The sequence below is a fragment of the Penicillium subrubescens genome (genome assembly GCF_028828155.1).
Source record: "Penicillium subrubescens strain IBT 31985 chromosome Unknown utg000006l_segment0_segment0, whole genome shotgun sequence".
Taxonomy (NCBI): Eukaryota; Fungi; Ascomycota; class Eurotiomycetes; order Eurotiales; family Aspergillaceae; genus Penicillium; species Penicillium subrubescens.
In genome coordinates, this window is record NW_026643156.1 from 2,703,328 (window position 1) to 2,731,262 (window position 27,935).

General features: G+C 50.5%; 8 protein-coding genes across 8 annotated transcripts; 3 read left to right on the plus strand and 5 right to left on the minus strand.

Moving 5' to 3' along the window:
* Positions 1-76: 76 nt before the first annotated feature.
* rlmA (SRF-type transcription factor RlmA) lies at positions 77-1,971 on the minus strand (the record flags this gene model as incomplete). The annotated part of the gene is made up of 3 exons (XM_057155433.1): positions 77-1,630; positions 1,699-1,855; positions 1,916-1,971. 3 exons carry the CDS (start codon positions 1,969-1,971, stop codon positions 77-79), a joined length of 1,767 nt encoding a protein of 588 aa, XP_057006563.1.
* Positions 1,972-5,069: 3,098 nt separating this feature from the next.
* N7473_009495 (DUF1708 domain-containing protein) lies at positions 5,070-8,482 on the plus strand (the record flags this gene model as incomplete). The annotated part of the gene is made up of 5 exons (XM_057155434.1): positions 5,070-5,262; positions 5,357-5,514; positions 5,584-5,677; positions 5,730-5,958; positions 6,022-8,482. The coding sequence occupies 5 exons, from the start codon at positions 5,070-5,072 to the stop codon at positions 8,480-8,482; spliced, it is 3,135 nt and encodes a 1,044-aa protein (XP_057006564.1).
* Positions 8,483-9,256: 774 nt separating this feature from the next.
* On the minus strand, positions 9,257-10,373 carry N7473_009496 (ThiJ/PfpI family protein). The gene is made up of 3 exons (XM_057155435.1): positions 10,203-10,373; positions 9,851-10,088; positions 9,257-9,766 (listed from the first exon to the last, which is right to left on the minus strand). Exons 1-3 carry the CDS (start codon positions 10,278-10,280, stop codon positions 9,393-9,395), a joined length of 690 nt encoding a protein of 229 aa, XP_057006565.1. The 5' UTR covers positions 10,281-10,373; the 3' UTR covers positions 9,257-9,392.
* A 707-nt stretch (positions 10,374-11,080) lies between these two features.
* Positions 11,081-11,671, minus strand: N7473_009497 (uncharacterized protein; the record flags this gene model as incomplete). Its single annotated transcript, XM_057155436.1, has 1 exon — positions 11,081-11,671. One exon carries the CDS (start codon positions 11,669-11,671, stop codon positions 11,081-11,083), a length of 591 nt encoding a protein of 196 aa, XP_057006566.1.
* Positions 11,672-11,682: 11 nt separating this feature from the next.
* N7473_009498 (uncharacterized protein) lies at positions 11,683-13,657 on the minus strand (the record flags this gene model as incomplete). The annotated part of the gene is made up of 8 exons (XM_057155437.1): positions 13,144-13,657; positions 13,009-13,034; positions 12,693-12,937; positions 12,564-12,630; positions 12,443-12,514; positions 12,204-12,393; positions 12,034-12,149; positions 11,683-11,981 (listed from the first exon to the last, which is right to left on the minus strand). The coding sequence occupies exons 1-8, from the start codon at positions 13,239-13,241 to the stop codon at positions 11,683-11,685; spliced, it is 1,113 nt and encodes a 370-aa protein (XP_057006567.1). The 5' UTR covers positions 13,242-13,657.
* Positions 13,658-17,139: 3,482 nt separating this feature from the next.
* Positions 17,140-20,086, minus strand: N7473_009499 (glucose-6-phosphate dehydrogenase). The gene is made up of 8 exons (XM_057155438.1): positions 19,766-20,086; positions 19,357-19,429; positions 19,255-19,275; positions 18,835-19,185; positions 18,556-18,753; positions 18,115-18,484; positions 17,687-18,058; positions 17,140-17,613 (listed from the first exon to the last, which is right to left on the minus strand). Exons 1-8 carry the CDS (start codon positions 19,807-19,809, stop codon positions 17,501-17,503), a joined length of 1,542 nt encoding a protein of 513 aa, XP_057006568.1. The 5' UTR covers positions 19,810-20,086; the 3' UTR covers positions 17,140-17,500.
* Positions 20,087-22,462: 2,376 nt separating this feature from the next.
* N7473_009500 (60S ribosomal eL33 domain-containing protein) lies at positions 22,463-23,414 on the plus strand (the record flags this gene model as incomplete). Its single annotated transcript, XM_057155439.1, has 4 exons — positions 22,463-22,487; positions 22,658-22,667; positions 22,854-23,050; positions 23,182-23,414. 4 exons carry the CDS (start codon positions 22,463-22,465, stop codon positions 23,412-23,414), a joined length of 465 nt encoding a protein of 154 aa, XP_057006569.1.
* Positions 23,415-26,529: 3,115 nt separating this feature from the next.
* On the plus strand, positions 26,530-27,925 carry N7473_009501 (DUF2406 domain-containing protein; the record flags this gene model as incomplete). The annotated part of the gene is made up of 5 exons (XM_057155440.1): positions 26,530-26,719; positions 26,826-26,903; positions 26,991-27,116; positions 27,174-27,227; positions 27,303-27,925. The coding sequence occupies 5 exons, from the start codon at positions 26,530-26,532 to the stop codon at positions 27,923-27,925; spliced, it is 1,071 nt and encodes a 356-aa protein (XP_057006570.1).
* Between the last annotated feature and the right edge of the window lie 10 nt (positions 27,926-27,935).

The window sequence follows — 27,935 nt, forward strand, 5'->3', positions numbered from 1 at the left end:
CTTCGAGTGGGATAGGTAGATTGGGTGACTTGGGAACAGCTTCTACATCAACATCGTAACTCCTCATTCCTCACCGCTAGGGCTTCGGCTTCTTGTTTGCTCCATCAGCGGGATGCCCGCCATCGGGACTCTTGCGTTTCTTATCCTGCTCATCTTCCCGCGAGAAACTCGGCCCACTTGGGACCGCTGGTGTCGGGAAGGTTAGAGGACTCGGCAAGAGGTTGGAATCCGGTCCAGAACGACCAAAACCCCATTCAGGGAAGAAGCTGGAAGGTGACGGGAGGAGATTATCAGAGACAAACCGACTCGGAAGAGCGGAGATTGGAGTTTCAATGTTGTTCGAGTTACTGCCGCTGTTCCCGGCGTTGTTACCATTGTTGCCGTAGTTCGTTTGCCCCGTAGCCCCGGGTGGAGGCGGCCGGGCAAACGGATTAGGTGGACCTTGCGCACCAGCACTGAGAATTGCTCCTGCAGACGGGGATGGCGGTGGTAGCACAACTCCGGCAGGAGGGTTGTCCTTGGCAGGAGTCACCGTTTTATTGCCAGCAGAGTCGCGGGAGGAGGATTCTCCCGTTGCACTACCCCGATCAGAGCTTTCGCTGGGAATCTGGACTTTCAACTGCGGTCGCTTGGATGTAAGAGCGCCGCTATTCGTGCGTGAAGGTGGCTTGATCTCCGCTGCGGATGGTATCGACTGTGAGCGCGGAGGCTCCGAGGCTGTACCCTTCTTTGAATTGCGCAGATTCTCCTGTGGGGGCTCTGGCCTCAACAGCTGGTTCCCTTGACCGGATGGAGAATCATAAAATCCAAATTGGCGCGCAAGGACGGACCCACGATCATCAATGGGGGTGAAGATGCTACGGGACTGAGATTTGGACAAGGCTCTTGGCTGTGGCGGCGACTGGCTATGTTCTGGCTTCATTCCACCCGCCGCGTTATCCTGGGAGTTCTCGGGAACCGGTACCGTTCGTTCTGAATGATGTTCTGCAAACGCTGGAGGCATCGACCCCCTACCCGGCTCCGTTATATAAGGCTGTTGCGGTACCTGCTGGACTGGACCATGCGAAACTGGCCTCATTCCCATTTGTTGTTGCGCGACGATCTGTGCATGTTGGAAATGTTGAGGAGCTTGAGGATGATGAACTGGCTGGCCTTGGGCATGCTGCTGGTGCATTTGAGGTGGTGTTCCTTGTGGACCATGGGGAGGATGACCGTATTGAGCGTATTGTCCGGGGCGAGGCTGATTCATTGCAGAGTGAACATTCGGGTTGTACATTGAGGGATTAGCCACATAGTATCCATTTTGAGGTGGAGGCGGCGTGGCATGACCATGTGGTCCAAGATTCGAGCTGACACGACGGGCATGGTTTCTAGACGATGGACGAGACACTTGTGACTGTGGTGTACCATGGCGCGTTATCGGAAGACCATTATGGACGATCGGGGGAGAGGCGGACGGGGCGTGATTGATGTGCTGGAAACCGGGCTGTTGGAGATGAGGCGGAACAACGGGATGAGGCTGCTGGGCTTGGATTTCTTCGGGTGCGGGAGTCGTCTCATCTTCATCATCATCGTCATCGCGCTTACCAGCGAAGTCATCGGGACCTTTGTGCTCATGGGGTGGGCCGAACTAGAAATAAAATAATGGTTAGCCAGTGATTCCGTGTACCATGTGCGATCAGACAAGAAATGACTTACATATTGATAGCGACCGAGAGCATCGTGCATGTCACACGAGGAGTATTCATAGAGTTTCTTGTTTTGGCCAAAGATAATGACGGCGACATCGACGGAACAAAGAACGGCCAACTCGTGCGCCTTCTTGAACAGTCCACCTTTTCGCTTAAGGAATGTCCTGCGATATAAAAGTCAGCATTATAATCAAAAATACTCTCAAAGTATATGGTCAACTTACACTGAACGGTTACGATCATCCTTGATAGCTTTGATCTCAATCTTTCTCCGGCCCATGGTGGGCAAGTAGTGGGCGCACGCTGCGCGCGACGGGAGGTGTCAGATTTACGAGCGAGTAATCTGGTCTCGGAACCGCGTGTCTCACGGGTACCAGCGGCTCGAGTCTTCGAGTCCTCAGCCCTTGAAATCCTTGAAGTTATTCCCACGCACAGAGGTATACCACGCGGAAACGGATGGCAGAAATGGTCGAGTATAGGTCGCGCCGCTCAGGGTCGCGGAATGGGGACGAGGTTCTGGACGAGGAATCTGAGGGCGCACGAACAGGGATGGGTGGAAAGGAGGGATCTCGGAGAAATGAGGGGAAAGCTGTATGGACAGGGTCTTGGGGATGAGGTTGATGGGCCACGAACCAGCGGCGCAGTACCGTGGAGTATATAGTCGAACGGAGGGGCTGATTGACGATGCAGAAAAGGTTGATTCTAAAGATAGAATCAAGTCCTTTTTGAAGGGGGAACAAAAGGGAAGGCGATTATGTCAGCCACTCCTGCCTCAGGCGTTCTATTTATACATTCGGCACCTCCCGTCACACTCCACATTTCAGTCACATTTCAAAGGATGAATGCTGAAGAGTATAAAGAGGAGACCAGAACTCGAGTGGATGATTCAAAGAAAGATGAAGAGATGAAATCTCTCCTTGGGTTTGAATGTATCTTTCAAGTCATTATCTCGAAGGTCGTCTACCATGCAATTACATTCTTCCCTTTCACCTAGTGCAATCTCCATTGCACTCCCAAATATATACTTCCATTGATCTATTATCAATCGAGTAATGGATCTTTATGTGTCGCAAGTCATTATCTCGAAGTCCTCTACAAAACAATTTTATTCTTCCTATTGACCCGATACAAAGATATACTTCCATTTATTCATCCATTCATGAATCTACCTTTTTGGCTTGGTATTATCTATTCTAGAATGAGAGTAGCTTTGAATCTATTTATTCTTGCACCTCTAAACAAAGTCCTTGTGTCTCGGGTCTGAGAGTCATAAATTAAAGGCCAATTCTGCAGCCAGATTTAGCTCTTAGATCAGAGACAATGACTTCCGACCGCGCATTCCCTATCATAGCCGCCGAGTTGCTCACTTTGGCACTCGCCTCGGGGAGTGGGCTTGGGGTATGCAATAGAGTGGAGCCGCTATTATGTACTCCCTACGTACTCCGTACAGAGTACACTTCTCGCATTTGGCATTTGTCATGAAGTCGGTCAACAGTAAACATCAATGCAAATAGCTATCGTGAGATTTTTCTCCTTTGATGAGTAGCAAGAGATAGTGAAAAATGTTGTATAGAACATGGCAAAATTCGTAAATCAATTGGTCCGCGCTGACGGGATCGATCGATCTATTGATCTATCGGTCGGATCAGAGTGTTGGGCCCGATCTCTGGGGCAGTTGGCCTGAGCTTTAGGAGATCGATGAGCATAGCGTCAAGCTGGTTGCAATTATGATTTAAGTTCAGTAAGATGCCTGTTACTCATTCCTGCTTGGTAAAGAGGATTGTTCTTCTAGAAGGGAGAATAGGCTTAAACTGTTGTAAACAATATACGATAGGTACAGTAGTGTACTGTGGTACAAGCAGGTACTTCCGCATCATCCAGTTTGTTTAGGGACTTTAGGTACCTAAGGGACGGAATCCAGATTAGATTAGCATTGTGCCGAGGAGCTACCTAATGGAGCTATGGAGCTATGCTCATGTATATGTAACCCTATCAACCAGATCTCTTAACACTACCTTAACATTACGCTTAATTCTACTGATATGTCTTGTCTATATGTTTCGCATCTTTTGTACATTCAAATACTGTTTGATCCCCCTTTTCCAAATCAAACCTCCGTGCTAGCATGCTCCCAGACTAGTCCATCCGGCTACCAAGTATACGAGCCAATCCCGCCAAGTGATTGGCCCAGACACGTTGGACCAGTCACTTCACCACTCCCCCGATAGCCACGATGGTTGGGCATCGCAAGACAGAAACAGGCAGAGATGCTTGTCATAGTTGGCAATGGCAGCAAATAGCAGGCAAACAAGCAAGCTGTCACTTCTCTGTCAGAATAATCCCAGCCAACACTACCAACAGTCCAACACACCTGGTAAACAACAGGAACGAAGCTAAGGTTATGCTCAAGACTCGCAGAACCCTGGGTCGGGCACCCGCGTTTGGAGATGATGATCGCCATCGGTATCATCCACTCTCCGCACACTCCTTCTCCCTAAGTTCCCAAGTTTCAACGGTCTCGAATTGAGTCTGGATGACGACGAGGGGTACGGAGTACACATCGGGCCAATTCAATCTTCCTTCCTCGTCTCTTCTTCTCAATTTCATTTGTTCGAATTCTCTCCAATTCGGTTCAATTGAGTGGGGCTCGTTCTGGGGAATTTGACTCTCTTCTTTCTCTCGTTTTTATTTTTTTCTTGTTCCTCTCGGGCGGTCTCGACCCACGATCCAAACGGTCCAGACGAGTTGTAAGTGTCAGTCAACTTCCCGCGTTAAGATTACCCCTGAACTGGAACCCTCCCTAAACTGCCGAATTTCGCCCTCTTCCTTCTGCCTGGGGCTTCTTGGGCAACATTGCGACCTTTCCTTCTCTCCTCTTGATCTCGTCCATTCCTTTCTTTACCTGCCTGTCGCTTCACGCCCTCGTTTCTGTTGTCGTGGTTGATCTTCTCCACACATCTGCATTCATTCCCACTCGCTCTGTCCCGAGCACAGACGATTTCCAAGACCAGGGGATCCTTTCGTGTTTGGCCTGAGCCTGCTCCGGGGCTGCAGGACATCCCGGCCGGGCTTGCTATTTTTCATTTCTCGTCTTTCCCTTGACTTTTTGGCCATCTCATTATCTGTCGGTCTTCTGCTTCTGCTTCTGCCCTCTGGTCCCGTTCCCGTGGAGAAGTCATAGCTAATTGGTCTTGTTGACGTTGCTGCAGAAAGGCCTAAAGAAAAAAAAAAAAGTACCTACTTTGCCCGCCACTACCCAAAAGAACCATAAAATCGAAAACCCACGCAGAAAGATCCAGATCCAGATCCTGACCGTCTCCCCTCCAAAAAAAAGGAACCCCGAAGCTTGAGCGGTCGCGCGCATCCGCCCAACTCAACATGCCGGCCTTTTTCTCGCGAGTCTTTCGTAGCAAGGACGCCAATGCTTCCAAGAAGCAGTCCAAACCATCCGCCGCCACCGATCTGATCCCCGCGAAGCCCAAATGGGCCGACGCCTGGCTACGGACAGAGGTTGCCCCCGAGGAGGTGCAAGACCTCATTCGAGGCTGTGCGCATGAGTTGAAAGCTCGAGGTGGGTTGGAATTCCATTTTCAACCATGTGGCGGTGGTGGTGCAACGCTCGCCATGCGCATTCTTCGGATTGCTGATCATTCGTCCGATTTTAGCTCTTGATACCCCATTCCTCCTCCTGCCATTCCGTCCGAGCTCCGATCCCAGCGCCGCCCGCACGTTCGTTCGCAACTATTTCAACCAATCGTTCGATAAGGGGGCACCCGTTAGTGGAGATGAGTTGATGCAGGAGTTGCGGCTGACGGAGCCGATGGTATGGCACCGATAATCTCTAGAAGGACAAGGGAGGATAAGCACATGGCTAATAATACTAAATGGATAGGTTCTGGCCAGTGTGATGAAATGGTGCTGGAGCCGATTGACCGGCGGTGTGGTTACATGGGAAGCTTATGAGCTGTTCAAGGTTGGCGAACAAGGTATGAGCCCTGGCCTTAGCGGACAAGGGAGAGATGTGCTGAACCTTTCTAGATTCGGATTTGGCCCGCGATGCATTCTCTACATTCATTCCCATCAGTGTCGACTCCGATGCTCGTACCAAGATCATCTTTGACTTCTTCGATCTCTTGGCTGCCATTGCGGCCCACGGCAAATCTAACGGTCTGGGAGGCCGTAAGCTCTCACGATATGCCGGATGGTGGGCGTTCGAGCACAGCGACACTGGCAATGGCTTCGAGGCCTCGTACAAGAACTGGGCTGCGTATGATTGATCCCTATACCCCTTGATATTACCGATCAGGTCAAAATTCTGACTCGAGAACAGTGCCGCCGATGCCACAAGCCACATGTTCTTTGCTTACCTTCGCTCTCTCACACCCGATATGCCGCGCGGCGTGACTGGTATCTCGTCGCTGCCCCTTTCTCTTCAGACTCTCGTGGAGGCCACCGAATATCCTCCCGAAACTCCAACTCTGCTCCAGGTTACCACCACTAAAGTTGTTATGATCGTCGATACCGTCTCGCCTACGCCTTTCGCTCTGCTGCGCCGGGCAAAGAACTTTGAATACCGCGACGAACACTGGCACCTGCAGGAATTTTCCAACTACGAGGATCCCGTCAAGGCACTGACGGACGAATGTCTGCGTGTGCTGAAATGCATTTCTTCCACTAACGAGTCTAGCGTTTCCAGCACGAAACAATCCACTAGCTTGCGCGACGCCTCGTGGTCCCGCTTCGAGGATATTGGTTTTGGCGGTTCCATCGAGTCGGATCAGGAAGATGAGGAGAACAGAGCCCCTGTATCAAGGCCGCAGCCGCTCAGCGGCATGAGGACTGCTCCTCAGTCGCAGGGTGGTGACTTTGGCCGCCCCACGACTCCATCCTGGGCAGATTTCATGTCTTCTGGCTTTACGGACGAGGCGGACCTCAAGGACCGAGTCGGTCCCCTGCTTTTGCCGCCAGACAAGGTTCTGCCGCCGATTGCGGCCACTCGTGGCCAGAGCTCGCAATCGCACAAGCGTAACTTGAATACCGAGCCCTCGCTCGAGCCAGCTGAGCTGGCCAGTATCAGCACTCTGGATATGGACGATTCCTTCTGGTGGGTCTGGATTACCAGTCTATCTGGCGACGAGCCCGGTGCTCGCAAGGCTGTGTTCGGTCGTTGTGCCCTTCTCGAGACGCGCATTCGAGACACCAAATGGCTCGTCCTGGAGGAGCAGGTCAAGGGCGCTGCCCCCGAGCCGGATGCTGGCGCCCAGATCGTTGAGAAGAAGCGCTTCTTCAGCTTTGGCAGCCGCAAGGGTGGCGCTGGCAAGTTGAGCCGTAGCAAGTCGTCGGCCAAGAAGGTTCCTTCGATTGAAGAATCATACCAGCGTCCCAACAACCTGGCTCAACAGAGCAAGACCAGCATTGGCCCTGACCAGCACAAGAGGATTCAGGCCGCCGCTGCCGCTCTCCAGAAGAAGCACCGTGAGCAGGAAGCCGAGGCGAACCAGGCCCGAAATGGCCCAGGTAATGACACTCGCTCGACCAAGACCAACTCTGTTATGACGCTGCAGCCTGCTATCGTGAATGAGGCCTCCTCGGCCATGAAGTGGGCTAGCAACTATGATAAGAATGCCTTCCGCGCTGCCTACTTGAGCAACAGCCGCGCCGGTACTGGTTCTGTGGCCGAAGGTGCCAACGGAGAGACCAATGGTACCCATGTCGAGCGGCCAATCACCCCGCCTGCTCCTCTCCCAACCAGCACTGCTAAGAGTGGCCCTGCGCCACCTCCGAAGGACACTGGCGCTTTGGTTACGCCTCTTCCTCCCTCCCCCGAACCTGTCAAGCAGGAGCTTGCCAACGAGCCTGTTCCTGTTCCTCAAGAGAAGAAGAACGCCAAGACTGTTGTGATCGAGGACCCTGCCGATTCTCAGCCCAAGCAATCGATTGACGAGAGTGGCAAGAAGATTAAGAAGAAGACTGGCAATGCCGGCTTCAAGAACATGTTCGGCAAGAAGAAGGTCGAGCAGCCGCAGCCGCCCATGAAGAGCACTGGTGCCAAGGAGACCTCCGCAGTGGCCGCTGCTCGTGCTGCGCTCGAGGCCAAGGCTAAGGAGTCCCGGGACCCCGTCACCCCCAAGCCTAGTGCTATCAAGAAGAAGCCAATTCCTGTCGCTGCGGCCGAGTCCACTCCCGCCCCAGTCCCAGTCGCAGCCCCAGAGCCCGTGGCCGAGAAGCCCTCTACTCCTCAGCATGCCCCCGAGCCCGCTCAGGAGGAGCCGCAGGCCCCCTCTCAAGTGATCCAGGGCAGCGGCAGTCCCCCCAAGACTCGTCGTGCCGTTGAGTACGACGCTCTCTCCCGTGTCGACACCAACGAGGCCAATGCCGCCGACCAGGAATTCTCCAAGTTCGACCACGGTCCTCTCGTTGAGCAACCCGCCTTTGTCCCCGAGGACTCGCCCGTGGACCCCGAACCCAAGGAAGAAGTGCTTCTCAAGTCGCCCACCAACGGTAATGGCCACGTCCATGAATTGAAGCCCGAGGCTGCTCCCGAACCTCAGCCTGTGCCTCAGTCTGGGCGTTTCACCAGCACGGAGGACCGCTGGGCGCAGATCCGCAAGAACGCGGCCGAGCGCCGCGATGCTACCCCCGCTGCCAGCGAGGAGCCCGAGGTGCGGACTAGCCAGTCCGAGCGCACTGACGAGGGCGACACCAGCGGCGAGGAGACCATCGAGTCGCGCGTCGCGCGTATCAAGGCCCGTGTTGCCGAGTTGACCGGTAACATGGAGAATGCTCGTTAAATCATATCCCCCAAAAGCCTCTGACAGAAACTCTATCATTTCCTTTTGTCGTCTTCTCACTTGTCGTTGACTTTCTCTTGAATACCTCCTCCCTCGTCTCTTGGCGCCCCAATGCTTCTTTCTTCCACCGTTCCTCGTTCCAGCATGCCGTCCTTCTTTACGCTGCCAAACCTCTGTTTCTTCATGTTTGCTTACCTGGGCTCTTAGAGCATAATACCTCTCGCATCTCTGCAGCTATGCTTTACCCAGGGCCCCGCTGGGAAGTGACCTCCCCCTTACGTAGGGAAATATACGAAAGGGAAGGCGAAGAACCACAGCGACGAAACGCCGCGATACGAATAACGGATACTTTTGTGATCTCTGCAATACCTTTTTTTTCTGATTTCCCGCTTCAATTCGTGCTCGTCCTCGTTCTCGATCCACTATTTGCGCGAGCTGTCTTTGATTCCCCTTCCCCCAAACGCCCAGACCGTGTCTGGACCGAGATATCCGGTTTTATCAACCGTATTTTCCTATCTCTATCCCCTCTTATTCCTATTGTCTATTGCCTGTCTGTCTTTTCTCTCGATCTGGACCTGCCATCTATGCCATCTTGGGCATCTTTTATTATCTACTAGCTAACTCCCTCTGCTTCTGCTTCGACTTCTGATTCTGCCTTGTGTTATTTTGTTTTGTTGTTTGTTCTTGCTCTATTCCCCTTTTCGCTACTGGGTTTTCTTATACCGGTGAAGTTTGCAACATATCAATATGATCTGGATTGAAGTGAATCATTATGCTGGGGTGTGTGATGTAGAATTTGTAGAGCTTGAATGGTAATATCTGTAGATTTCAGAAAGATCAAATCACCAAACTCATAAATCCTAATTCATGCCATCACGCACTATATCAACCCTCTAAACCCCCAAAGCCTTCAAAATCGCCTCACCCACACCAGTCGCACTAGCCGGGTTCTGCCCCGTAATAAGCACACCCCCAACCCCGGCAGTCTTCGAAACAACAACCTTCTCCCCCAAGGCTCATCAGCCTTAACATAGCCACCGCCCGAAACTCTCTGCAACTCCGTCTCCAGCATGAATGGCATCGCATCCGAAAGTTGCACCTGGTCCTCCTCGACATTCGAAAATCCGGTGACGGTTGCGCCGGAGAGCAAGGGCACGCCGGAGGGTGATGTCGCGTTTAGGAAGACGCAGGGACCGTGGCAGACGGCTGCGATGGGTTTTTTGGATGAGGCGAAGGTTTGGATTAGGGCGAGGGAGGTGGGGTCTGTTGTAAGGTCGAACATTGCTGGAAACATTGCGAAGTAGAGTTAGATTGTGGTAATTGGTTTAGGGTTAAGGGGAGGGGAGGAATGGTTTGGGGGAGACGTACGTCCATGACCACCAACGTAGAACAAAGCATCGAATTCATCGGCGCGAGCAAGAACGTCCGATAGCTTGTGGGTGTTTGTCCAAAGGGCCTTTTGCTCAGCCAGGAACTTTGTAGATGTTGCGTCGGACTTGAACATCTCAACTGACGATGGGTCTAGCGGGGCTTCGCCGCCCTTGGGCGAGGCGATGGTCAAGGAGACTTTATTGTGGAGGACTTCGTGGGGGTGGGCGAACTCGGGCTTTATCATGAATATAGTAGTTAGCAATTGATTCGTTTTTCATAGGAGTTGAGTTGAGGTTGTAATCCATTGCTAGTATGTTTAACAGTCCTGGATGGAGGGGTAGCTGCATACCAAATACCATCCCGTAGGCTTCTGGAGCTTGGGAATCTCGTTTGCCGAGGTGAGGACGACGAGGACTTTGGGTGCCATTTTGATTGAGGGTGAATTGAAGTTTTCTGGTTCTTGAAAAAGGGAAATAAAGTCGAATAAAAAAGGATCTTGTATGAGATAGTCCAGCTGGTGGCTTAGTTAAGTAGTAAACATTAGTTACCGAAACAGAGTTTTGCCGATATCTACATGTCGTCACTGCCCGGCCCCACTTTGCTGTTCTGGACGAGGGGCCGAGTGAAGAAGTTTATTTACTGTTAAGTGGCGGTGTGTATATGATGGGCTTGTAATTGATGGCTTTCACATGGCTTGTTTGGTGTGGTTTTATTAAGTACTTAGATAGAGGAAGAATTCGGGAGAATACCTCGGGCATGGATCGGGATCAAGATCGGACTCGATCTTTCGTGTAGGTACGTAGGTATATTATTGATATCATATTCTGTAATGCAGCTAACTCATAGCTACTATACACCCCTCTATTGAAAGTGTGGAGTTAAGTACACTATTACTAAGTACTGACTGTGTCAGATCAGCGTGCTTCGAACACGCCACGTTTTGGACCAAAACTGGATATTTGCATAAGCAGAGTCTATTTCCGAGTTTCTATTTTGGTCTCTTCGGCTAAGGTTACGGGGTCGATATTATTCTTCAGTGTAAAATGGTCATTAATATTATTACTATATCATCAGAGTCCTACATGCACACACGCCACAAATGCCAAGACCCAGTCTAGGACCATCTGTACCAATCCGTCTTTCCCACCTATTGAAACACGCATGCAATGCATTGGGTATAAAGCGCTGTCTCTCTCTTTTTCGTACCAGTCCCATCACAGGCCTCGTCTAAGGGACATACCGCAATCGACGGGTCGCCTCAGCAGCAATAAGGGCGCTAATCGCACCGATGAACAGACAGATCGAAATCGCGTTAGGCTTATCCTTATCCAGATTCATCCACTGTGTATCCGAGGCATCACTGTCCTTATTAGGTTGCGCACCAGGCTCCAAAAGACTAAACACGATCCAACTAATGAATGTGCCAACGAATTGCGGAAGCGTGGTATACACATTCAACACGCCAAGGTAAATACCAGCCAATTCACCAGTAGAAGGAATATTCGAGGCCTGATCTTCCTCATCGGTATCACTGTCCGAGTCACGATGATTCAACCGAAGCACTTCCAGCTCCGTGTCCGCGGCGGGATTGCGCAAACTTGCGGACGTAATCATGGTCACGCCTGAGCGGGTAGCTTGCGCTGACATCCCCGGGGCACCTGCATAGCTGTTCATGGTCAATTTGTTGATTTCCACGCCCATGAATGCGAACGGTGCCCAGCCACTTATGGCCCAGGGGATACCGCACATTGCGACGAGGAATGTTGCAAAGGCCCGCGAGTGCGCGAGCGGTGCGAAGATCATCGTGGCTGCGAACATGATCTGGGAGATTAACCAGGCTGTTTGGAGATCTGGTCGGACGGCGGTGATTCTCTTAAGAATCGCGGCGACACCGGGGGTGGTCGAGGTGTGAAGCGCGTGCGTTTGGTATCTGGGGATTGAATACAGAATGGCAGGAAGACGGAGCTGAGGAATGTAATCGAGGAGAAAACTGTCAGAGACAGACTGCCAACGCGGCCGACTTCGCCGAGCATGTCGGTTGTCTTCGTGACCTGGTCTTTGGAAACCTCGTAGCGGAAGTAGGTTTCGCCAACCCATGTTGTGCTATAAAAGAGGAATGGGAACCAGCCTGTGATGCATTAGCTTAGTACTGATTTGACGAGGAATCGATCAATTCGTACCAATCCAAGCCCAGAATTGAGCCCAGCAAATGGCCTGGATGCGAGGTGGGAGTTCCATCGTGGTTTTGAACAACTGCGAGATTGCTTGGATTGCGCCTCCCTTGCCATCAGAGTCCCTGTTTCCTTCAATCAGCTTGGTTATCAACAACCTTGTAAAGTTTTTGACCTACCTCGCCGAGATCAGAACGCGTTCCTTGACAGAGTAGGATGTGACCGCCACCGCGATAATCAAAGATAGAGCGGCGATCACTGTCATCTGCTTGAATTGAGTGTCTCCCAGAAGGCTCCCGAAAATGCTGACCATATCAATGGAGCCAATCACATAGCTGATTAGCTGGCCGATAGCACACATTCTGCTAGCTGTTCGATGGTGAGAATGTCTTCTACACATCAATAGGAGCCAACGTACCCCAGGCAGACCCGGCTTGTTGCAAGGGAATGGGCAGCGTATCCACAATCAAACTTCGACAACATGCTTGGACTGGCATATAATTAGCTTCGCTCGATTTCTTTCGGGAATTTGCACTCACCAACGTTGATGGAAAAATCAACCGCGTATATACTAGATACAGCCAACGCGATAGTGACACTTTTAGCCTGTAGAAGTCTCGCATTAGTTTCGTACTCTTACGCCTCGAATTATAATGTGCCGCGCCCACCTTCTCAGGCTCTTTCACGAACATGGCGACAATCTCAGCTGTCCAACCTAATACGATCAGACAAAACGCCACGACAAATGAACCAAAGACCATGAACGGTCTCCGCCGGCCCCATTTTGACCGCGATCGGTCGGCGATCACGCCAATAAGAGGTTGAATGATTAAACCGGAAAGCGGTCCGGCAATCCATACCAACGAGGTTTTGGACTTCGTCAAACCGAGTTGAAGGAGATATGGTGTGCAATCTATTGACGCGTCAAAAATTAGCATCTCCATTTAAGCAATTGATCAATGATTGCTAAGTTTAGTCACTTACAGGTCATCTCAGTACCCCAAGTGAACCTATTCTCAATGAAGTGTCCAGTCAGCCTTTGAACTTCAAGTCCCCGAATCTAGTTCATTCTCCTCCAATCTTTTCCTCTCATGTGTCTCATCCCCGGGCGATACGCACTGCAATCCCACCAGACTAAAGGTCAACAGCGCCATGCGCGTCGACTCGCTTCGTCCCTTGATGGACGGCGTTCCCGCCCATCGTGCAGCCTGCGGCATAATTGTGTCGCGCGTAGGTGCATGCGCCTTCCTCCCTCTTCTCACACAGAGCCGGTCGACTCAATCTCCAGGTTTGAGGCTCGAGCAGGCTGGGTGATCAATAGGAGTACGCGCAATCGCAAGTCGGCTCGGAAGGCTCCAGGCTGCGTTCGGGGTACGTCGAGAAGAGGCTTTCGAGTATTAGGAAGTCTCTTCGATCAGAGGGAGCGTCTCAGTCGTAAGGGGAACAGGGCGTGCTGCGCACGAGACTCGTGTGTCGGCGATTTTCTTTGTTGACTGGGCCGGATCCGACTAGGGTTGATTGTGTCCGCGGAGTGGCTCCGATGCACTCTCTCGGGGTCTATATCGGTTCCAAATAGGCTGTAGTCAGTATGTATTGAGATGCGGACTCCTCAGGAGATTTGTCTCGAGTACAGGTCAGCAATTGGAGAAGAAGGAGAGAAAAAAAGGACTTGGCCTGAGCGCCGCGTTCATGCGGGACCCCCAGCCGCCTTATCGACTTATCGGGGATTCGGTGGACAAGTTGGACCCGCCCAGGGGTATTTGGGCTGGGAAATGCCGATCGAGGTTCCGGTTTCAGGTTGATCACCAAGTTGACAGGTAGAGTCTAGACCTTCTATTGAGCTAAAGGCCGACATGATGTTGCCTATAGGTCTGTTTGAAAGGTACAATAATGCTCCATGCATTGGGTCTCCCGAGAACAAAAGGGGTGGCCTGTGTACAGTAGGACCATATGAAGGGTTGGGTATTGCTTATACAGTGGTATTCAAATGTCCGAGTCTAGAAACCAGAGAACCGGAGAGACGTGCTTCAATCACTCTTCTTTGACAGATCTTTATAAATGTCTTTTTTAATCATCTTTCTTGATGTCATGTATTGGAATGCTATGTACTTGCAAGCATCGCTCATGAGCACCTGTGGCCCCCCATTGTGTTGAATACTCACGGTTGAGTTTTTCGACCTCACTCCCTTAACACAGAGCGTTAAATATACCACATTCCATAACAGGAGGCGAGTTAATTGTAATCCAAAACAGCCGACATCTTTCTCTTCTCACCAACTCTCCGTTCAGGTACTTCCTTTGAGTGAGCACCCGCTCCTCGCCATGTCCAATCGCTCCATACTTATCGCAGCCAAGTGCGCTGATGCTTCAGAGAATTGAAATTGCCGTGGGCCTTCAAGGATTCCTCATGATGAGTGGGACCCAGCACCGCAGTCATCATCAGTCCAGGAAAACCATCGTCAATGGGTGATGGAGCGTGTCCTCGACCCGGGTAGGTACCACACCCTCATTGTCGAAAGGTCATGATAAATGATTGTTGTGAGCGGGCTGCAGTCTAGGTACGGTTTAGAAACGTAGCGGGGGTACAGATCCGATATCCAACCGCTGAGAGCTATATGAGAAAGAGATCCCTCCAATCATGAGCAACAGGACTGAGAATAACACAGCCATCTTCATATCCAGAGGGTTTCTTCTTTCTTCCATCGAAACAACTGAGGATCATTTTTGCCTGTACATTTCCTCCTCGTAGCTCTTCATGGACATTTCGTTGACACCCTTAATGGCCTCCAGAATGCCAAGAATAATCAATCGTGTTGGAATTTTTGCCAAACTTGTACTTGTTTTATAAGCACATCTCCGAGAATGAATGTGTGCTGGTAGTCTAGACACTCTCTCGGAAACGACGTTGTAGTATGTCGCTTTCAGGTCTGCCACAAGCATCCTATTGCATGCAGCATTGCAGGCGCCAGAGAAAAAATTCAGCGTCTTCTGGGCTCAGGTTCCAGCGCAAGCTCTTCGCTATGGGTAAGTCCCACAATCAGAGGGCCAAGCTTGAAGGGTTGCTAGGTACTGCCTTTGAGATTAGCACAAGAAACGGTGTCAACACTAGCTTCACCCATCAAAGATGGCCAGATAATTTCGGCTCCAGTCGAAGATAGAGCAAATGTAATAGGAAGGTCTTCAGAAGTATGAGGTACTATCTGAAATTACTCACATATCTAGTACATCCATGTGAAAGTATCATTCCTTAGCCAGAGATGTGTAGAAGTCGACTGTCGGTCTCGTGCTCATTAGTTTCTGGACCGCGGATGACACGGATTTTCTTGCACATCCTTCATCCAAGTCCTAGTTGAACAGAGTTAGGATTAGCCTTACACCATATACGAATGTAAGAACAATCGTACCTTTCTGTCAGCTGGCGCTGGTTGAATATAAACGAGGATCGCTCACGTAATAAGAACATGGCGATCTTGTTCGGAGGATAAAGTGGATAATACATGACACCGAGAACAGCCAGAGGAGAATAAGCAGTAGAAATGGCATGTAATTGAAGGGAGATCTCTGAGCCATGAACAGAGAGGATTCGATGCATTCTGTGTTGTTTTTTTGACATGTACGACAGGGCTGCGGTACTAGCGTTGGCATATTCTAGCCATATACGCCGAAACTGAAACGCGAACTTCGGATATCATCATCTCCTCAACCTAAAAGGTTCAGGACGGTGTGTTTTGCTGGCAGCAGTGGAGTGCACACGCCGCTGCCTTCGCCCATCGCAGTCTTCTGGATCCGCGCAATTTTGGCGTCCCATATCGAACCACCGCTGGCTGCATCACTGCTCAATTTTTGGCCCGGAGAATATCAATCCGCGCCTAAGCACGAGATCACATTCTGAAGCAACGGAGGTTGAGTAGAAGTAGACGTTGTCCCGACACGGCGACGATGAGATACTCAAGGACATTCTCCAGGTTTGTCCCAATAGAGGATCTTCGATCACAGTTATGGCAAGAGAGCCAACTACAAGGCCAAGAAGCCCCAATCGTGTTTTAGTCGAGTCTCAAACTTGGCACCGGCGTTGAATCAGTGAGCACGAACCCGTAGCGTAGATGCTTCCCCCAGGTATCGGCAGACCAGTGAGAGGACTTGTCTGAATTGCCTTTTCGGGATCCTGAACCCCCCCCGTCACCCACCGAGAAAATGAGTACGTGGTCCTCCTCCATCAGCGGGCTTCCATGGCCTTCATCAACAGGTCCGGCATGAAAAGAAAAGGGGAATGGCAAATAAATCCCCGGCAGGCATATTGCTCGCGCTGCTCAGGTAATGAGGATTGTCTGCCATTTTTTTCACCTTCCTCACGGCTCTTGTGGCCAGCTGAGTTGGATAATAGACCGTTTTCACTGCTGAGGGAAGATGTAAGTGAGAGAACACACGAGAGAAAGGAACTGATGTTGTAAGGAAGGTCACTCACGGCATCAAGCTTGTCTGGTTTTCTAGAAACCGGAATAAGCACCGAAGCATACAGTATCAGGGTATTATGCACTGAAGAAGAAGAAAAGAGTGGATATAAAATATATGAAATAAGAGTGGCCATGTGTGGTCATGTTGACACTCCAGAACGCGGGTACGGAGGGGATGGGGCTGGTAGAGTGAGCTTGGTCTTCAAATACCAGAGAATTATTTCAATTCTCCATAGTTTCAATACTCCTCGAGTGACGATATAGAGATAGACATCAACTAGGGCAACGACTTTGGGCCCATACTGAGCTGTGAGGATTCGGTGAAGTGAAGGGTGTACTGGGCTGGATGTAGTTCTTCGATAGTTAAGCCTTCAGGCTTCGCGACGTATGTGTCGGGGTTGGGTATAAGTGGAGAAGAAGGCGAGAAAGAGAGAAGGATATACAAGGTTGGTGGATCAACGTTGAAGAGTGAGGAAAGTGAGATCCATTTATAGGGCAGCCACTAGCACTGGCAAACAAAGACTTCTGCGGGGTCTGCCAGAAGGTAATTTCCATTGCATCAATCATTACCTGCGTTCTTGAAAGGCGGTTGGACTGGCGACAATGCTCCTTACTGCCTCTTCCAGATTCCAATCAGACTCTTTACGTAGTCATGATTACAGGGCTAGGACACACAGCTCATAAATAAGTATTCTTTTCATAGCATTGCGAGGCCGAAACCTTCTTCTAGGTTGCCGAATCGACGCAGTGGGACCCGGAATTGAGATTCCCAAAACACGTTTCAACCCCGTCACAACCACAGCTGACTAGATAATCCCCAAGATCTCTGATCTGAGGTCGAGCCAGTCGGTAGAAGAGAGGTGAAAGTGTGGAAGAGAGAGAGAAAAAAGAAAAACCAGAACAGACATAAGGAAAAACAAGCTTCATGAAGAAAAAGAAATAAATGGATTTTGTTCGCCTTCGTAAATCCCACGTCCCATATCGTCGTAAACAGCGCTAATGCCTATTCGCCCTCCAAGTCCCTAAAGTCGGTTGGGGGCGGATGTGGTCACTGGCCATTGGTAGCCAGCGGCGTCGCTGAACTTGTAGCCATAGGAGGCAGTGAAGTCGTCGAGGACGGCGGGACCACGGGAGCCTGCAGAAAGAGTGTGATTAGTACAATGAAAGCAAGAGCAAGTGTAGACGGCGGATCCGATCCTGTATCTTACCGTATGGGTACTCCATGGGGATGATCTCCTTGTTGTCGTCCAGGTAGTGCAGGAGAGGAGTGAAGATGCGCCAGGAGGCATCCAACTCGTCGTCGCGCACAAAGTTGGAGTGGTCGCCCTTGAAGGCGTCCAAGATCAAGGACTCATAGGCCTCGGGAATCTTGAGGTCAGAGAAGCGGCGGCGGTAGGTCAAGTCCAGCTCGGTAACCACCGTCTGCATGGACAGACCCGGCAGCTTGGAGTTCATCTTGATATAAACGGACTCGTTGGGCTGGACACGGATGACCAGCTCGTTGCGGGGGATGTCCTTGAAGATACCAGAGGTCACATCCTTGAACTGGATGCGGACCTCAGTCTTCTGCTCGTTGAGGGCTGGAGAAGAAAAAATTAGAATCAACTGCTGATAACAAATCCAGATGGATACATACCCTTGCCGGCCTTCAGGATGAAGGGAACACCATCCCAACGCTCGTTCTTAATGTAGGCGACCAGAGCGCAGAAGGTGGGGCAGCGCGACTCCTTGGGCACAGTGTCGTCCTCCAGGTAACCGGGCTTGCTGCCATCGAGCGACCGGCCGTACTGTCCGATGATCACGTTCTTGGGCTCAATGGCATCCATTGCGCGCAGAACACGGACCTTCTCGTCACGGATGTCCTCCGAGGAGAAGGAAATGGGGCGCTCCATAGCGAGCAGGGTCAGCACCTGCAACAAGTGGTTCTGCATGACATCACGGATGATGCCGAACTCGTCGAAGTAACCTCCACGACCCTCGGTACCGAAAGGCTCCTTAAATGTGATCTACTCAGGAAATCCACGTCAGAATTGATTATCAACCGCAAGATCGTAACAACTGCAGGAGTTAGCCATACCTGAACGTTGTCAATGTGGTGACGGTTCCATGTCGCGTTGAAGAACTCATTGCCAAACCGCAGAATGAGAATGTTCTTAACCATCTCCTTACCCAGGTAGTGATCAATGCGGAAGATCTCCTCCTCCTTCCAGTTGGGTTCCAGGGCCTTCTGCAGGTCGCGCGAGCTCTGAAGGTCCTTACCGAAGGGCTTCTCGACCTGTGACGTGGGGCGCGGGGTGATTAGCGGAGCTCTTGCCTCGGTTAAAAAAAAAAAAGCGGTGCTGGATTCGTGACTCACAATAATGCGAGCGAGACCAGACTTGGGGTAGCAGTTGCGCTTCAATTGCTCTGACACGGTGGTGAAGACACTGGGGGGAAGCGCCATGTAGAAGACGCGGTTCTGCTCCTTTGATTGGCGGCCCTTCTCCAACTCCTCAAGGTGCTTGTTGAGGTTGATGAACGAGTCATCCTGGTCGTATTGGCCGGAAACGTAAGAGCACAGCTGGCAGAACTGATCTAATTGCTCCTCAATCTCCTTTGTGGGAACCTTGATATACGAGCGCACACGCTTGAGGTATTCGTCATGGTCCATCTTCGTCCGCGCATATCCGACGATCTTAATGTCCTTGGGGAGGAATTTGTTGCGGAACTAGAAAAATTCAGTGTTAGTGGGAAGCCGTCGGGTCTCCCCAATTTCAGAACTGGTGTCATCACATACAAGACCGAAGAGTGCGGGGAACTGTGTCAGCAGGTTAGCTTGAGGATCGGAGAGAGCACCCCGAGGGAGTCATCGGGGTGTAAATTCAAGGGAAACACGAACCGTCTTCTTCTTAGCAAGATCGCCCGAGGCACCGAGCACCACGATGACAGTGTCATCCTTCAACTCGATGGTGCTGGAATGGAAAGACATTGTTAGTTGGGGAGTGTTCGGGACTTCGAGTTGACAACGGCAAAATCTGTTCTAAAAACGAGCTGCACGGAGGGGCTGTGGCGGGGTGTGGGATAGAAAAGGATATTCGCGGGGCAGTGAACAATGCGATCCCAAATTGACTCGAATGAAGTGGATTAAAGCGATCGAACAAAGTGACACGATACGCGCTTGATCAACTGGGGGTTTGTCGGAGGTCACGGAGCAGCAAGAGAAGGTGTTGAGGTGAAGTTGGCGGCGCGCTTCCGCTGCCGGAGGGGGGGGAGGTGATGTCAGAGACGAGGAACTAAGAAAAACTCACCCAGCATTCTGACGCTCGTCGCCCTTGTTGATCATACTGGCCATTCTTTTTGTGCAACAACAACAAATATACAATGGGGAATGGAAGGAGCAATGGAAAGTCAAAAAAAGGAGGAAGATTTTAATTAGGAGGAAATGAGTTGTTGGGAAAGAGGGAGAGAGCAATTCCAACAGGATCCGGCGGAGTACTTTTTTAATGGACAAGTCTTGTCTTCTTTTCGCAGCTCGTCTCGGTGGGGCTGGAGGAGTGTAGCCCGGTGGTAATTTATGGTTTCGATCGGTTTATTCCTCGGTCATTTATCTTTCCAGTGGATAAATTGACCTCCTAAATTTAAGAGATAATTATTATTTCTTGATTGAACTTGTCCCAATGCTAGAGTAACCCTTTCTCGAATCTTATATAAACCATCAGTTTGCAATTATAAGCGGAATTGCACGTTTTACCTTATTCCCCCAGCAGTACATCACCTATCCCGTCTCTACTATAGAACTCCGTCCTTGCTGCCACTTAACTCCGGATCTCCATAGTCATCACGGCCTTACTTTCTGACTTATTTCCAGCAATTCTTTCGATTTCCATTTGGACGCGAGCTTAGCCAATTTCTTTCGTTGCAGCTGACCCTCACCCCGCGTTGGCACGGCTTACGCTGGAAGGGATGCTCCCCTCAAATTTGGTGCAACATGAGCCTACGCTAATCCAGCCCCTCGCAAAGGCCTCCCTTGGTCGGTTCCAATCGAAGCCCCTGGTTGTTCTGGAAAGCAAAAGGAATACAGTTTAGTCCTATCACTATGCTGGAGGCAGGTCATCTGATAAGCCATCGTTACAGGTAAAACCATGACACAGAAAACAGCCTGAAAGCAGCTGTGGAGTACGTGGCCAAACTACTACCTAGTACGTACCATGGGAGTTTGTATAGGTACCATCGAGCAGGTATGGGGAAGACGCATCACATAATTTGATTTAAGAATTACATAAAGAAGAAAAAGTAAATATCTTACCTATTACTTTAGTAAGTATCCTGGCTTTGCCGTCAGAGAGGCCGCAGGGGCGACTAGATAGTGGAGCTTCCTTCGGCACTGTAACTGCATGAGGAGCTATTTGGATGAGATGCGCTGATGAGCTGCAGAAGTCTGGAGGACTCTATGCAGTGTTGCAGAGTGTCACAGCTGCACCAAGTCTAGACAAGAACCTAGAGGGCAGCTAGTCGCTTTTTACCGAAGCTACCCACTACCAAGCATGGCAGATATACTACTAGCATGAAGCAAGTAGTTGTACAAAGTACAAAATAGAGTAGCCAGTAACAACCAACCTAAGCATAAAACAAGAGTGAATAATGATCAATCATCCATTATTCATTTAATACCCGTACGCCTAGGTACGAGGACCCGTACTTCACCTAATTCTGGTATTGTACCTTGATAAGGCCCTTGAATGCTACCGGTGACCGAAATCGTGGAGGAGCGATCGGCACATTTGTCATCTCTCATACCAGACGGATTCTATTTTCCCGTCGCACTTACTCCGGGCCCCTCGAGCCATTCGGGCCAGCGTATGCCGGATTCGGAGCATATTAACCGTTGAAAAGTGTCTTTACGAAGTTAACGATATGAATCGTTTGCTGTACTTTTCATATTAGTCACAAGCTATAGATCCGCGGAGACAAGATTAGGCATATCAAGATCAAGGTTTGCCAATCCAATGAGATACGTTACTTGTCAAAAGCAAGTCAGGTCTTCATACACCCATTGTAATAATGAAGCTTCGTATGATGCGAGTATGGAAGAGAATGCACCATGAAAGATCGGTGGAAAATCATCCCATAGACTCTTGCAGGGTCACAGAGATCCCGACTTTCCAGATGGTGGGGCGGGTATTGAGGGGAGAATATCTACAGTAGGTTTCCTAATTAAGAAGTTCGGTCTGTACTGCACCGGAGATGTATCCGACACGGGGACAACATGAATTGGGGATTTTCCAGTAGCAGTACTACTGTACTTGGTCGATACTTTACAAGTGGTTCGTAAAGAACATATATCAGTTTCAAACTTATCCAGATCAGCTAATCAAAAAAGCCAATTCTCCAGGTTCCCCTCAAACAGACCGAGCAAAACGTGCCGAAAGGTAAGGTCAAAGACCGACGTAACCGGGACCTCGGGAGCCATCCAAAGGAAGTCTTAAGCGCAGGGCAGCAACGTCACGGTGAAGTTTGTCAGCCAGAATGCTCCAGCCGGGGTCCAGCCATGTCACTCGGCCATTACAGTCGTGACTTGGCTACGGAGTCGCAGCCGGTCGCTAGACCATTCGGAGGACAGACGCCCGGCTAGCAGAAAAATCACGGTGGCCGAGGCGGTGGAGAGATGATGTGATCGGGGAAGAGTCAGATGACTTGATCGAAACGATAAGCGTGATAAGGATAAGAACTGGATTTATCACCATGTGACTTGAGTCAACCGGAACATCCATTTTTCCAGATCCTTCCCATCCGGACTAGGGTCTCCATCACGGGACCTCGCTTACCCTGTCGCTAAGGTCCCGATTGGGATTAGGGCGAAAGCGGCCACCACACCTCCCAATTTGATTGTGCGCTCGACTCTATCAGCGACGACATCCACGACAACCGGCAACGACTTCTGATCTCTTGCGGGTCATTCCTTCGACTTGTTATTCTTGCCCGCTGCTCAGAGAAAAGCCGTCACAATGCCTTCGGAACAGGGACACCGACGTGAGTGCCTCACCCGGAGAGAAATCAACGCCCGTTATCGATCGCCGTGTCATGTCGAGGTTTGGAGATGAGGGAATCGCGACGGGAATCGAGACACGGCGCATCGGGGCACACATCAACTGCGAATTTTATTTGAACATGTCATGCTAACAGATATTGTTTCGTTCTAGTCTACGTCAAGTAAGTTATCACTACCCGCCGTCGTCGCGTTTGCACACAATCCAATCTACATATCGAAAATGGGGTCTCGGTCGATTTATTCAACAAAAAAGTATCACACGATACATGGGAGGAATCAACACTCGGATCATCACAAATGCATCACTGTCGACAGGAACCAGCATTCTAATACGGATTTATCTACAGGGGTCGCCACTTGAGCTACCAGCGTGGAAAGCGTAACACCAACCCCAACACCAGTCTGGTCCAGATTGAGGGCGTTGAGGACTCCAAGGCTGCCAGCTTCTACCTCGGCAAGAAGGTCGCTTTCGTTTACCGGGCCAAGCGTGAGGTCCGCGGCTCCAACATTCGGGTGATCTGGGGCAAGGTCACCCGTCCCCACGGTACGCATCGACTCTGATGAGAGCGGCAGCAGCAACTGTCTCTCTACATCGAAATCCTGTCTCGGGCAGCATGGCTTCAATGCTATAACTCGCCTTTGCAAATTCAGCCACTAATATTTTGTTCTGTTCAGGCAACTCCGGTGTTGTGCGCGCCAAGTTCCGCAACAACCTCCCCCCAAGTCCTTCGGTGCCACCGTCCGCATCATGCTCTACCCCTCCAACATCTAAACGGCTTCTCTATGTTGTATCTAGTGGGCGAATTCCCCCGATCCTTTCTGCGCGCAGACGGAACTTCGGTGTCAGGCAAAATGGAATTTTAAAAAAGTCGAGACGGAACGAAGCCGGATGTTTGATGGCAAGGTGATGGGAGTTGGCGGTTTGATAACGTTTTATTCGTGGGAGAAGGCAGGGCCACTTATCACAGCCCTACGAATCAAAAAAAATTTAACAACGTTCACTGTCTGGGATGAAAGAGCGCGGTGGGGGATCGGGGGAATCGGGTGTTTATTGACTGCGTTGTGTTCTGCAATTTGGGGGAATTGTGGTATTATTCCACATAATTCCTCAGTTGCAGGGCATGATATCGGTCTGGCTCCCTTTTCTCTCCTCCCTTCTTTGCGTCTCTTCTCGTTTATCTTCTTGTGTTCTGTGTTTTTCTTGGTCCGATACTATGGCCTTCGGCGTCATCTTACTCATCTCTCAATTCCCCCCTTCCATTTATCCCATCGCGTATATCTGACGCTCTGACCACACCAAATCTCTCATACCACCATTCTTCCCATCAACGCCCGTCTCCAGGTCCCAATCGAGTTCGAGGTTTCCTTTCTGCGTGCGCCGGGGCCCGTTCTGTCCGCTCTTTGTTTTTCCTATGTGATAGACGAATTGCATTATTTTGCTCTGGCTACTCCACCACAGCACAGCATGTTTGGATGAACAACCTATGAGAAGAAAACTATCAACGATCCGACCTGACCCAATGCGACTCGAATACCCCCAAGTGCGCCAGCGAATATCTGGCTAGTATGCCTTTGTCCAGATCCAATCATGTGGATTACTAGTAGTTTGCCCGTGCGCCAATGCCTCGTAGTTGTGATATATTTGTTTTTATTTCTATTCTGATATTGAGTCCTTTGTGGAGAGTACCTGCCGAGATCTAGATGGTCCCCACTTCCATCAATTTGTGGCATCGAGGACAGCCCTGGGCGGGTGGCGCAAATTGGAAGGGTCCATTCAGCCCAGCACATAGAGGCCAGGGAATTGGGTGTATGCATTATGAATCTACATATTTACTTATGCTCGGGATTTGGTATCATTGTGCATTGATCATTATTCCTGTTGCTATACATTTAACGACAATCCGGGCTGCGCTCATTTCTACGAAGTTCGACCACGGTGGACTAACTATGTTGGTAAACTTCCGTACAAGCAGCGGTTCATTTCTAGGGCCTGTGTTTACCTATTCCACTTTTCCCATCGGTCGGGTCTTCCCAGTGGTGGTGTCTATCTACCTCCAGAGAAAGAGTAGAGTCATGAATCTGATTGTGACTGAAATAAGCTCACCACGTATCAAAAGGAGTGTCCTCGGCGTGAAGCATATACCTGTATGTCTTGTCTTGTGCCTGGAGATAATTCTACATTATCGAAAGCAGGTATTTGGGCTCAGATAGTAGAAATGGTAATATTAAATCCTCAGACCAATGCATCATTAGCCAATAAACTGTGATGTTGAGGGAAATAGGCACCCTCAAATCTGTCATCGAAGTGTCGTTGTTGGTTGGGCAGATCAGTGATATATCTTGGCTCCCTCAAATGCCGATCCCACCCCGTGGCTACGTTTAGACCAATTGAACCACCACAATCAGACTTTTGATAGAATTAAATTATGCATCATACCTGAATATACTCTGCTAATGTACCCTAGTAATCAATAATGCACCCTTTGTTTTGCGACAGCACATGCCTCACAAACCAGCCAATTGGAAGACACCGGATGCCCATCACGCGCGGGAGAATTTCAAGAAATCAATCCCGCCAGGAAAGACGGAAGACTTAGGAAGAAGAGAAGTTTCAGTCAGACTCTCTTTTCTTGCCTTTTGGAACGGAATCCGGGAAGGAGGCGTTGACTAGTACTTCGAGGGGGAGTGTGAATGGCTCTGGTAGTGGTACCCCCGGGTCTGATCGCTGGAATTGGGGTGGTGGGATGTCTCAGATTAGAGGGGGAAACAATGGGTGGTGATGCGTCGACTGGTTATGCTCTGTGATATATATGTCTTTAGGTATGATGTGGAAAAGGGTTCCTATTGAGAATAGAAATAATTAAATAGGGTGCTCTGCATTAATGTACTAACTATTGGTTCTGGTCGGCCTAAGTCCCTGACGGGAGTTCGTTTCAGCAGGCGCATACATAATCCATCAGTTCATAACCACATTGTCATGTTGGCTATTAATACTTTTCCGCTTAGATGGGGTGGGGAACTATGTCCACTATGTTACTGTGCCTACCACTAATGCACTTTAGACTGTTCACTGTTCACACATGAGTCAATTGTTCATTGCCCTAGACTGGGAACTTGGGAAGAACACCACCAATCGCGTCCACGCAAGCCCACGGGCTGTGTACCACGGCTCATTTGGTTGTTCCAGGCACTGGGCTGGATGGGAACTCGTGAACTAATTGTGTGATATGTAATAGAGAGGAAGAACAGAAAAGAGGAAGCATAGAAAAGAGAAGAGGTGAATAACGAGGACCATTTTACTAGACTATAGTTCATCCCACTGACCAAGTCAAACCATCTCGATATCTCTAGATACCATTTATGTCTGTACAATTCCTGCCCCACGACGCCACCACACATTGCCGCGGATCTCACAGGGCCTGCGTTTCTGCCTGTCCCAGGCATTGCGTGGCTTGTGTCGTCAACCAGAAAATTATTCTCGGCCTAAACATTTCGCATATGGGCCGGCATGGGATGGGATTCTTCTTTTAAAACCGATCGCCCTGGCACATCCCATCTCTAACGACTTTTCTCCACCGATCGATTCTCTGACCCTCTTTTATCTACGGAGTACTGCCGCATACACTAACAGTAGTCCATCTCACCACCACCACCCACCGACTTTCTCACCTCCCAGCCTCTCGCCCTTTGCTTCTTCGTGGTCCAACTCATCGTCTCTCTCTCTTGGACATTCTCTCGATCTATCACACAAATTTTCACTCCACCACCACGCTCGGGCAGCTTTCACTGTCTCAGTCTTCATTGAATCTAACCTCCGCCGGGTTACCTCCACGCTGTGATCGCCTTGGCAGTTCCCACCCTCTACAATCGCTCCACAACGGCCGCCAAAGCACGAAGCTCTGGGCAGATCACAACCGTTTCAGAACCCGCCCCAGCTACCGAGTGTCCCAGCGTCCCAGCTGCCTTGGATCGAAGACGCTAAAGCAAAAAAAAACTGGATCCATCCTGCTTTTTTTTAATAAGATGGCAGGCCCCCAACAATCGTCCACTTCTCCTCGCCGGAATCGTGGATTCAGCGTCAAATCCGAGAATTCCCATAAAACCAACACTTCCGGCCATAAATCCCATCTCTCCGAGTCCTCTCAGGAGAAGGCCCGACGCAGTTTACATACCAAGGCAGATCCCACGGTCGCAATGAATGAATTGCAGCCCAGTACGTTCGCAATGCGCCCCTCTCGAGATCAACTCTCTCTTGTCCCCACGTGGGCCCGCACCTCGCGGTCGCGTTATTATTCAATCTTGACTGACACTTCTCATAGTGGCGGTTGCCCTGGAGAAGTCCAATATGGGCTCTCTGCGTGCAATGGAGCATAAGGATCAATATGGCAATCCTATCAGTGCGTACTCTTCTTTCTCCTGACACATTCCTGGGCCGTTAGATCGACCGTAATGGATCAAAACTAACCCTCCTTGCGTCCAAACAGCCGATCCCGACTGGTCAAACCCCACCCGCCCACGTTTCGAGCGCCCGCTGGATACTATCCGCTCTTTCGAAGCAGCCATCTACGGCACATACACCAGTACGCGCCCGGTCTCGTACGCCCGCACAGGTTCGTTCGCCTCAAGCCCTCCGCGCAGGGATTGCAATTCTGATCAATTACCCCCAGATGATGCGGCCTCGCAAATGGGCGACTACAGTCGTCGGACAAGTTACTATGGAGGTACGAATGATTGAATCCACTCTCCTTTGACAATGGAGCTTCATACCCGAATTGCCCACTAACGAGCGCATACAGGCCAACAACATAATGGCTACTCAACCCGCGGATACGACCAGAACGGTTACGGACATAATGCCCAATCCCGCCCAGACAGTATGATCGATGCCTACGGCGGTTCCAGCCAGGCCCCCGATAACTACTATCCCTACAACCAAAGCGGCAACGGCAAAGGCAACGGCAATGGCAACGGTCGGCGACCGCGCCATAACCCGCGCATGCCCTCGGACCAGGGCGGTTATGCCAACGGCAATGGCGGACAATATGCCAACCAGCAGTCCTACGACAATGTCACCTCCGGCTCGGGCTCAGGCTACACCGATTCATACGGCCAATCCACAGACCCGAGCAGTCTGAATAGTTCCATGGATCAATTGCAGCAGCAGGCTCTGCAGCAACAGCGACTCGACGAACGCGCCCATGCCGAGTATGGTTACGGCGGGAACCCGAATATAAATGGTTATGGAAAGAATCTCCCCTCTGCGCCTGCGGCCGTCGCAGATCCTGGATGGAATGGCGCGGCACCTGCTAATGGCCATCTGAGGAAGACTCCGACGGCGAATGGCAAGGTGCAGGCGCAGGCACAGGCTAATGGGGAGAAGAGGAAGAGTTGGTTTAAGAAGCGGTTTAGTAAGGGTTAGACAGGGATAG

Excerpts from the sequence above, each read along its gene's own strand:
- N7473_009499 (XM_057155438.1), bottom strand. The coding sequence starts at position 19,809 with ATGGCCAGTATGATCAACAAGGGCGACGAGCGTCAGAATGCTGG. Across the intron at positions 19,430-19,765 it reads GACGAGCGTCAGAATGCTGG|CACCATCGAGTTGAAGGATG; the intron begins GTGAGTTTTTCT and ends TTTCCATTCCAG. Across the intron at positions 17,614-17,686 it reads CCCCATGGAGTACCCATACG|GCTCCCGTGGTCCCGCCGTC; the intron begins GTAAGATACAGG and ends CTCTTTCTGCAG.
- N7473_009496 (XM_057155435.1), bottom strand. The coding sequence starts at position 10,280 with ATGGCACCCAAAGTCCTCGTCGTCCTCACCTCGGCAAACGAGATTCCC. Across the intron at positions 10,089-10,202 it reads AGCCTACGGGATGGTATTTG|CCCGAGTTCGCCCACCCCCA; the intron begins GTATGCAGCTAC and ends TTCATGATAAAG. Across the intron at positions 9,767-9,850 it reads CTACGTTGGTGGTCATGGAC|CAATGTTCGACCTTACAACA; the intron begins GTACGTCTCCCC and ends CAATGTTTCCAG.